We start from the raw sequence: 10,288 nt of genomic DNA on the forward strand, positions 1-10,288 counted from the left end.
GGATATAAATAATTTATTATTATTATTATTATTATTATTATTATTATTATTATTATTAGCATTGGATAAAAAACTTTCCAAGGTATTTTGGTGTGTATGGTATTACACGGGTCTGTGGCTGTGTATTCAAATCTGCCTGGACTTGCATTTTGTGAATACAATTGAACCTCTATTTACCATCGCCTCTTCTTATTGTTGTTCCAAGTCGCGGCCACGGCAAACCTGGAAGTAACCTGTGGGTGGGCTGCCGTTCGCGCATGCGCAGGAGCGGTGGTCGCCGTTCCCACATGCGCACAACGGCGCCTCTCCCAGCGACCTGTTTCGACCTCCGGACGGACCTCTGGAACGGATTATGGTCGCAAATAGAGGTTCCACTGTATATACCAGCAGTAGTCTGATTCAAAACACGACTCTTACCAGGATTATATGTTGCAATCATTTTCTGTACATTGATTTTGTGAGAAATTGCTTCGTTAGTTGCATCTTAGCGCATTGAAAGGGCCTTCTGTATGGTTAAAATATTTATTATTGTTATCTACACCAGGGAGGTGTGCCTGTAGGCCTGGCATCTAAACCGTTGCAGATTCTGTATGGGCACACCAATGAGGTTTCTTGTGTTGGCATCAGTACAGAACTGGACATGGCTGTGTCAGGGGGCAGGGTGAGTTTGCTTGCTTTTTCCCCAACTACACTGAAAGCAAATAACCACCCCGTGATTTAATTCTCAAGTCTTGAGCGACCTCGTTCATGTGCTTCGTAGTTACCCCTTGCATTTACGCTCGCGAGTTGTGTTTTTAGGCCGCACTGCTGCTAGGCAGACTTAATCTGGGAATAAGTACCAATGAACACAGACTTAACTCTACATATGTACAGGATTGTACCATTGCATGTTCAAAATGTGACGTCCTTCTTTAAAGGGAAGGGACGTTTAAAGAAGATTGGGAAATATTTATTGAGTATATGGGGGGAAATGGTGTACGTTTGGAAACGTTGGCAGCATTGAGATAAATTCAAACAGTGTAAATAAGTTTTGATGGACGTAATAATGGAATGCTGAATGGTTTAGTTTATGTAAAATATGCAGGGATTTATGTTATGCGAAATGAACCATGGAAAGAGAAGAAGGGAAGTCACTGATATTTTAAAGTTGATTAAATGAATTTTTTAAATAGCAATATGTTTGTGTGTATATATTTATATTTATATTATTTATATTTATATGTATGTGACGTCCTTGGCATTGGGTCTTAGGATTTTGTTTTTTGCTTATGCTTTCATATTTATTTCCAAAATCGTTCCTTCTCCTCCTCCTTTCTTTTAAAGTGAAGGGTGGAGAAGGAAACCCAGTGTATCTGACAAAATAAAAATATAGAATTAAAAACATGCACACACATTGCAGATCAGGGAAAACCCAAAACGGCCCCAAACCTGTCAAATGATAAGCCAAGCAATTAATTAATTGATACTGTACAGGCAGAGCCAGAGCAGAAGATGGGCAAAGGCAACTGATGCTGATTTTGTCCCCATCTTGCACCCTGATGTGTTCTACAAGGGCTGAGACTGCTGAGAAAGGATGCCGCCCCCTGGACCGGTTATAAGGCAGGCAGGAGGGCAGGGGAATGGTAAGGATGGTGGGGCTGTACCCCATTATTGGACCATCCTACACTGCCTCCCCTGTGTGTCTTTTTTGTGTGTGTCGCTCTGTTTCTCATCACTGGGATTCTCAGTTCAAAACACCCCTGTTTTAAACTGAGTTTTAAAACACCCCTGCCTGTACTGCTGTCATGCAGAATGCTTCACATGGTTCCACATATGCTAAAAAAAATACGTTGAAACTTGAAGGAGCGTCTCCACCCCAATCGTTCAGCCCAGACGCTGAGGTCCAGCTCTGAGGGCCTTCTGGCAATTCCCTCCCTGCGAGAAGTGAGGTTACAAGGAACCAGGCAGAGGGCCTTCTCGGTAGTGGCGCCCGCCCTGTGGAACGCCCTGATGTTAAGGAAATAAACAACTATCTGACTTTTAGAAGACATCTGAAGGCAGTCCTATTTAGGGAAGTTTTTAATGTTTGACATTTTACTGTGCTTTTAATATTCTGTTGGGAGCTGCCCAGAGTGGTTGAGGAAACCCAGCCGGATGGGCGGGGTATAAATAAATTGTTGTTGCTGCTGTTAACGTCTTAGAACACTTTTTGAATGCGTGGCTTTTTCTTTCTCCCTTCTGAACAGGACGGCACTGTGATTGTGCATACGATTCGGAAAGGTCAGTATGTGAAGACCCTGCGGCCGCCCTGCGAGAGAGCTCTCTCGCTCACTGTCCCAAATCTTGCTGTCTCCTGGGAAGGACATATAGTCGTCCACACCAGTGTAGAAGGAAAGACAACTCTCAAGGTATGGGGACAACCAGACTCACAAAGGCCTAGAAGCATGTGTCTTGTTTTATTTTGCTTCCAGGCTAGGGTGGGGTTTGGAGAGGGAATCAGTGGTACTTCTTAAGTCAACTGGGCACTCTTAGGCCAATTCTTACCCCCCCAGCTTGCCCCCTCCTAACCTATTTTTATACAGTGATACCTCTGGATACGAACGGGATCTGTTCCAGATCCCTGTTCGCATCCCGAAGTAAACGTAACACACGATTGCGTGTCTGCGCAAGCGCGGATCGCGTTTCGCTGCTTCCGCGCATGTGCGTGACATCATTTTGAGCGCATGCGCGAGCGGCGAAACCCAGAAGTAACGCGCTCCATTACTTCTGGGTCGCCGCGGAGCGCAACCTGAAAATATTCATCCCAAAGCTACTTCAACCCGAGGTATGACTGTATTGTGAACCATCCTGATACCTTTGGATTAAATAATATAGTCATACCTTGGTTGTCAAATGCGCTGGAATTCGGACGTTTTGGCTCCCGAACGCCGGAATGATTGTTCCAGTTTGCGAACGTTCTTTTGGAACCCAAATGTCTGATGGGGCTTCCACGGCTTCTGGTTGGCTGCAGGAGCTTCCTCTCTGTCTCTCTGCCTCTGTTCTGAAGAAATGCCTTCATTATGCAGTCTCCTGCAATCAGTTCTGCTTTGTTTTTCTCAGGATAAAAATGCACTACATCTCTATTCTGTGAATGGAAGGTATTTGGGCTCCGAGAGCCTGAAAGAGGACGTGTCGGATCTGTGCCTGGCTGGGGAATATATTGTCATGGGGAGCCTACAGGGATTTCTATCCATACGAGATCTCCACAGGTAACGAGAACGGTTGGGAGGTGCAGGAAGTACCGTATTTTTTGCTCTATAAGACTCACCCCCCCCCAAAAAGGATGGAAAAATGTGTGTGCGTCTTATGGAGCGAATGCAGGCTGCACAGCTATCCTAGAAGCCAGAACAGCAAGAGGGATTGCTGCTTTCGCTGTTCTGGCTTCTGAGATTCAGAATTATTTTTTTCTTGTTTTCCTCCTCCAAAAACTAGGTGCGTCTTGTGGTCTGGTGCGTCTTATAGAGCGAAAAATACGGTACTTCAACTGAAGCTGCTTCCATGGCTGGGGCTGCCAACTGCCCTTGGTTCTCGACTTAAAAGTTTAAACGTGAACCAACTGTTGACGTTTGCTTAGCCACAACCCCAGCCCTCGGGGCCGCCGAAATAAATTAAGGGTTTTCTTACTATTTGCTGGCGGGAAGGTAAATGGCATTTCCGTGCACTGCTCTGGTTCGCCAGAAGCAGCTTAGTCATGCTGGCCACATGACCCGGAAGATGTACGCCGGCTCCCTCGGCCAATAAAGCTAGATGAGCGCCGCAACCCCAGAGTCGGTCACAACTGGACCTAATGGTCAGGGGTCCCTTTACCTTTATCCCTATAATTCCCAAAAGGAAAGCTTCTCTTCTTGCCATTTCAGTGTGTATAGAGTTCTAGTTGCTGTTGTCACATATTCAAATATGTGACAGATATGCAAATATATGTCAAAAAGTCCGTCCCCCCGTCCCCCGCTTTGAAACCATCTTCGTCCTTTCTGACGTTGGACCTCCCACAACCATAAGGCCTACCAGTCAATGTCAATATTCTCCCTGTATCCAGACATCCTCGTCTAAAATAAACCTTTGGCGCATTTCTAGGGGTTGCTAACCAGGCTGTTCTGTTTCCATTTATTTCAGCCTCAGCCCCAGCACCTCCCCGTTGGCCATGCGGCTGCCGATACGCTGTGTCTCTGTGACCAAAGAGTCCAGCCATATTCTGGTGGGCCTCGAGGACGGCAAGTTGATCATCATCGGCGTCGGGAAACCGGCAGAGGTAAAACCTACCCTCAGGAACTTTATCTACCGAACGGTGGGCAGCTCTCTTATTTCTGCTTTCAAGCTGGGCAAACGATCGCCTCTCTGGCAGGGCAAACGTCCGAGCAAGCTTGAGCTTTCCGCGGGGAAGAAATAGTTTTCGAGATGTTCTTGCCGTTTCTTTCCAAAAGGTCTTCTGCTGGAAACGAGAGCCTAGAAGGGAACAACACATTGGGGAGCTGGGGCAGAATCAGGCGTGTATCTGGACTAATATAGAGGTTTTACCATAGCTGAGATTACAACTTTCTGCTGCTTGCCAGATCGGGAAACCATCTGAACTGAACTTGCACATTGCTGCCTGCCGTATAACATTTCATTCTAAACACTAATGCACCATTCCTGTTTGCAAGTTACGGAATTTGATTTCGGAAGAACGCTGAACAGACAAGGATGAACTCCTGTGGATTTTTCTTTGTTTTTGCTTTACTGCATGTGGGTTTGATCTTGAAAGCTATAGTTATAAGCACCACCTTATCCTTGCCCGTTAGAGTTAAGAAAAGGGCAAATGCTGCTGTTTTGTTCTGTGATGGTTCTTAAGCTGCTGTATGCAAGTATCACTTGTATAGCATTCCTGCACAAAAACAGGGTCTTACCAAACTTTTTTTTTTTTTAACACAACTGCACCAAAGTATTTCGGTGCCATTGAGGAAAGATGCTGACATAAGCTTTGTGGACCAGTGGAGAATGCCACATTGCATCGAGTTTGAGAGAATTCCTTCTCATTTCACAGTGATGCCTAATAGGGCATTCCTAAGTCAAGCAAACCTCTGGACTAACATCTCCAGAAGATGCTAGGAAGTAACTGATAACTATCTCCGATTGATTCCTGAAGATCATGTGAAAAAAGCTCTGCAGGTTTTTTTTTCCTATCTCAAGCGTCACACAGTTTGAGCACTCCACAGATTTCTGAAATGTTTTACACCGCTTGCCTCTGGTCCACACTTAAACCTGTGCCTGAGCCATTGGTGTGCTGAAGTCAAAGGCAACCAAACATTGCACTAGAAGTATTCCTTATGTTATATTGTATTGATTAGGTAATCGCTGGGCCACACGAAAAGCTGCTCTGGAAGGCAGAACACTGGAGGGGGCTTGGAGGGATTAGCAAAAGTTGCTTCCATGACTGGAAATCTCTGCAGGATCTTAGCCTGTCCTGCAAACGGTGAAGGGATAAAACTGTTTGCAGAAGGGCATATCTGATTCCAGTCTAGTGTGTGCTGTTGAGACCACAGATATTGATCTGCCTTTAACCTCACCAGCATGATTGGGCCATACATATGTCAGCATAGGCTTTAACTTTTATGTATTTATGTCAATATACCTTACATGGTTTTTTTAATAGTGATTCTTGCACTAATTATTTCACCTGAGCAATTTAAATGTGTACAGATTTGGTGCAATGAATGATCTTATTTTTGCTGCTGCTGTGCAGAATCGTCTTCCTTCTGATTCATTGTCAAGCAATTTTCCTGCTAAAGCGTAGCATTTTGCTAGCTGCATTTCTGTCCTCTGCTTGTTTGGAATGAAAGTGAGCCCCATTGTGTTCCATGAGACTTATTCCCTAGCAAAAACTTAAAACTGATTTTCTTCTCTTACACTGGACTTTTAAAAACTGTGTTTATTAAAAACACCAAACCAACAACCAACACCACAAAGCCAGAGATCTAAATTCCATTTTTTCTCTCATTTTAAAGGAAGGCCAGAGTTCTTATAAAACCACTTGACATGAAGGCCCCATAACAGTCAGAAAGCACAAGACAGACATCCATGTTGCTTTGCTTATTTGTGTGCCCTAAAATTGTCCAAGCGCTGAATTATTTTAGGAATAAATTGCCCATTATGTTTTGTTTTGTGTGTGTGTGTGTTCGCAGGAGCTATATCTTGTGCTGTCTGTGCTTTTCCAGAATCTCCTGAAGTTTTTATTTAATTTATTCCCCTTATCCGCTCCCTCCCCTTTTTGTTTCTCTCAATTACCCGAAACAGATGCGTGTGGGACAGCTGTCTCGAAAGTTGTGGGGTTCAAGCAAACGCATCAGCCAGATTTCATCAGGAGAGACTGAATATAACACGCAAGATTCCATGTGATTTCTGCTCCTGCCTCCTCTTGGGGAATTCTATTTAATCATCTGATTATTTTCCAATCGTATCTTTCAACTTGCTCAGTTACGTTTGAAGCAACAGCACAGTTTCCACAGCAGATATGGGGAATAAGCCCATAGCACCTGTCATTTTTGGAATTGTGTTATTATGTTAGAATTGGGCGAAATAAGCTGATTCGACATTATTTAAGCAAATCAATTGTTTGTGAGAGATATGTATGCATTCATATGTTTATATGTGTATATTTGTGTGTAACATGTTTGTACATATATGTGTGTGTTTGACACTTAACTGACATTCGCAGGTTAATGATGGCAATCATGGGTAAGTTCGCTGAATATCTGAAAAATTGATTTCTATAAGCCTTTTGCATACATGCCGGTGAATGCTGACACATATTCTGAGGTCAGCATTCACTGGTATAAAAGCTTTTGAACACTTGCCAAATTTGTCCGGGTTATGTGATTGTCGTCACCACCAAACCGTTGACATTGACTGTAACATAATATATATTTATATAGGTTGTGATCCAGTAAATTCATTTACTCGTGCACAAGCAAATGGGTATGTGCATAGCTAGTTTGTTGCTGCCCCATTCTGTGAACTAGCTTGTTGTTTTAAAATTGGCCATGAGAGAGCAAGGAGTGTTGCCCAAAAAAGAAACAGAAGATCCAATTTAATACCTGAGCAGGACATGGGCAGTCTTTTGGATCTTAACCAATGCCTCTAAATTTCCTGTCCGTTATAGACAAACACACTTCCTTCTTTCCCCTCCAAAGGTTCCATAGTTCCAGAAATCTAAAAATGAAAATTATTCAGACTCAGCTTGTGGGGTGGGGAGAGTTTTCCTTGCGCCCTTCAGTTGAATTCTGCAATTGACGTCAGAATTGTATTGAGAAGCTGGGAACTGTTCTTCTGGACGTGCTTCCATCGTCCAGTTTTGATGTCATGCGTTGGATTGTCAGTACGTTAAAAACGAATGTGGACCTGGGAGACGCGGGGAGCAGGCCTGCTACTCTGAACTATTACATGCTGCTGGAAATTAAAATTGAGAGGTAGGGTCATTCTGAAAAGAAAACGTGCGATATCTAGGCGCCTGATCTAGCAATTCCAGTACTTTTGGAACCATAGCAGATTTTTACACAAAGGGATGGCAGTTCCAGGTCCAGCACATGCAAACAGTGCTTAGTGTGGTGTTCAGAGATGCTGTCTCCAGCAGCAGGGAGTTGTGCATGGCTGAAACCCACCTGCACACTCCAAAAAGTGATGAGTGATGGGCTATTGTTGCCGATCCTTTGGTAATGGGGAAGAGATGGTTGTGCACAGGGCTGTGTCTTTTTCGAAGGACATTTCAGATACAGCAGGAGTAAATGGGAGAATCTAAGCGCTACCTGCGTTTTCGTTATTTCTTTGGACGACGTGGGAGCCACGGTTTCCTACGCATGGAGCGCCATAGTTTTGGGTGCGAACTGAAGGATCTGTTTGCTTGGGATTCCAGAGCGTCCTTTGATGGTTAAAGCCAGAGGCCTTGGTTTTCGACCTGAATTTGCATGGGGAAATTTTGACCTCCAGGGCAAAGTCTTACGTTGTTGTTGATGGTGATGATGATGTTGTAGGGCTTTGCTCACTCGCTTGTTGGAAGAGTATCGTTTAAAACATGGTCTTTTATGGAACCGGTCAATAAGTTGTTATTTTATTATCACGCTCTAATGGACTTTGTGCAAAACTGGTTGAAGTGAGTGGATCACTTTGCTCAAATTTCTTTCCAAGCTGGAAAGATGTTGAACTACATGAGAAATATAAGCAATTTTCAGTTTATTCCTTGACTTTTGTGCAGATGTCTTTGGAAATTGGGTAATTTATTTCCGGGATGAAGAGCCTTTGGCCTGCCAGATTTTGTTCAACTCCCAACCCCAGTCAGCACGGCCAAAGATCCAGGATGATAGGAGTTTTTAGTCCAGCAACATCTCTGCAGGCCACAGGTTTCCCATGTCTTCTGATTTATTTATTTAAAGCATCAATGCTCTTGTTTTGTGCTCTTTAAGAAAGGTTGTTTAAAAAAAAGTATTTAGTGGGTTTGTTTTAATAAATCTGGCTCGGGTGTGTAGAAATTCTGATTGGAAATAACTTTACTGCTTATTATAGGGATCAACTGGGATTTCAGGGATTAAAGCAATTTTCACACACGGCTGAAATTGAGAATGTGCTTATACAATGTGGGAGCAAGTTAAAATGAAAGCAGTCGTTATTGTAGCAATACCAAAGATAATCTGGAAGTGTTGAAACATTTATGAATGTGAAACTGGTTCATTAAGATTTAAAAGTGAAGGAGTATTGATGAATATTCTGGAATGAGTCACCTTTTCTTTTTCTAATTCAAAAAACTAGGTGATGTAATTATGCGGTTACGGGTAGGTTTCTACAGTGTATTGCTTGGGGGCATTATGTTGATGGTTATTTTGGATTTTTTTTAAAAAAAATAACTGTAAAGAAATGTCCGGCTGGTAAACAAAGACTAATTCAGGGGAGCAAACTAGAGAAATTGTGGGAACTGTTCGCATGCTTATTCTTTCTCCAGCGATATTTGGAAGGCCTCCCAGCAAAACTCTGAGTAACTTATGAGTCTTCTGACTTTTGAAGAAAATAATCAAGGAAAGCCAACATGGGGGCCTCACAATGTCGTTGGGTGCATTGCCATCAGACCAGGTCACTGTTGTGTGTCAATGGAAATATTGGGCACATGGAAACTTATTCGTCTTCGATCTGTGTAGAACTTCCCTCCATAGCCCTTTCACGGAGAATGGAAGCCTGGTTTCAGAAGTAATGCTAAGCCAAACCATGGCTTAGCTCAGGCATAGGCAGAATTGGCCCTCTAGATGTTTTGGGACTACAACTCCCATGATCCCTAGCTAACAGGACCAGTGGTCAGGGATGATGGGATTTGTAGTCCCCCAAACATCTGGAGGGCCGAGTTTGTGTATGTCTGGCTTAGCTTAAGGGTAGGGCAGTACTACCCTTAGGAGAAGAAGCAGCTGCTCTTCTTATGGAGAATACTGCCATTTCAACATCTCTTGTAGTCATGGTTTGGCTTAGGGTTACATGACGGGTGTGCGATTTCAGGTTCCCCACCTGCACTGTAACTGCCAGGTCTGGGCCATGTGCTACCCCAGCGGCATGGGTCATAGCAGGAAACCAAATGCTTTGCTGGCCTCTCTGTAAACTCCTGTACAGAAGCATTCAGGTTCCTCGTGCCACTTCGTAGCATGTTAACGAAAAGTCTTCACTTTGAGAACACCAAACAGAGCTTTGAAAGCAGCAAAAATGGCATTTCCCCGAAATCTGGCAGCACCGTGCAAGAGCATGTAGGGAAAGTAATGGTCATTGTTGACACGAGAGGGGCAGGGCCATTTTGTTGTTGGCTTTCCCCAATCCCCTCTTGCTTGGCTACAGACATGCATGTTCTTCCCCACTGCAATGCTACAAGGAAAAAGAACACTGAGAATGTTCTTGTGCTGCTCAATGGCCATTTTGAATATCCCAGCTTTGCTAATTAGAAACCTGCCCTGGAAATTGTGCTGCTATTTAAAATTAAAACCGATTTTTCTAAACAGAAAACAAAAATTCATTTACCACGTGCCTCTGCATTTGCTTAAAACACCACAATTAAAATAGAAACAGGACACTAAGCCTTATGTATATATACAGGCAAATGATAATCGCATACTGATTATTCTGATAGTGCAATTGTGATTACAAATGGGTTTTTAATGCCAAAAAATGCCTTCAGATTTTGGGTGGACGTGTTTTTGATATATTTAGGTTCAACTAGTCCTCGTGTAACAACAGCAAATATTTCTGTTAGTCTGTGCAATACCTTTCCTCT

The 10,288-nt window shown here is 43.4% G+C and overlaps 1 protein-coding gene across 4 annotated transcripts in view; it reads left to right on the top strand.

Moving 5' to 3' along the window:
- The window catches only part of NBEAL1 (neurobeachin like 1), a 139,618-nt gene extending 130,503 nt beyond the window's left edge, over positions 1-9,115 (top strand). For 3 of the 4 annotated variants that reach the window (XM_081889448.1, XM_081889447.1, XM_081889449.1), the window contains 5 exons: positions 545-661; positions 2,226-2,387; positions 3,079-3,227; positions 4,132-4,267; positions 6,289-8,124. In XM_081889448.1, coding sequence (XP_081745574.1) covers positions 545-661; positions 2,226-2,387; positions 3,079-3,227; positions 4,132-4,267; positions 6,289-6,390 — 666 coding nt within the window. In that variant the 3' untranslated portion in view covers positions 6,391-8,124. Of the gene's footprint in view, positions 1-544; positions 662-2,225; positions 2,388-3,078; positions 3,228-4,131; positions 4,268-6,288; positions 8,125-8,242 lie in introns of those variants that run through there. The other variant, XR_014163085.1, reaches the window with a different exon arrangement.
- Positions 9,116-10,288: the final 1,173 nt, after the last annotated feature.

The sequence above is a fragment of the Podarcis melisellensis genome (assembly GCF_964234715.1).
Source record: "Podarcis melisellensis genome assembly, chromosome: 1".
Lineage (NCBI taxonomy): Eukaryota > Metazoa > Chordata > Lepidosauria > Squamata > Lacertidae > Podarcis > Podarcis melisellensis.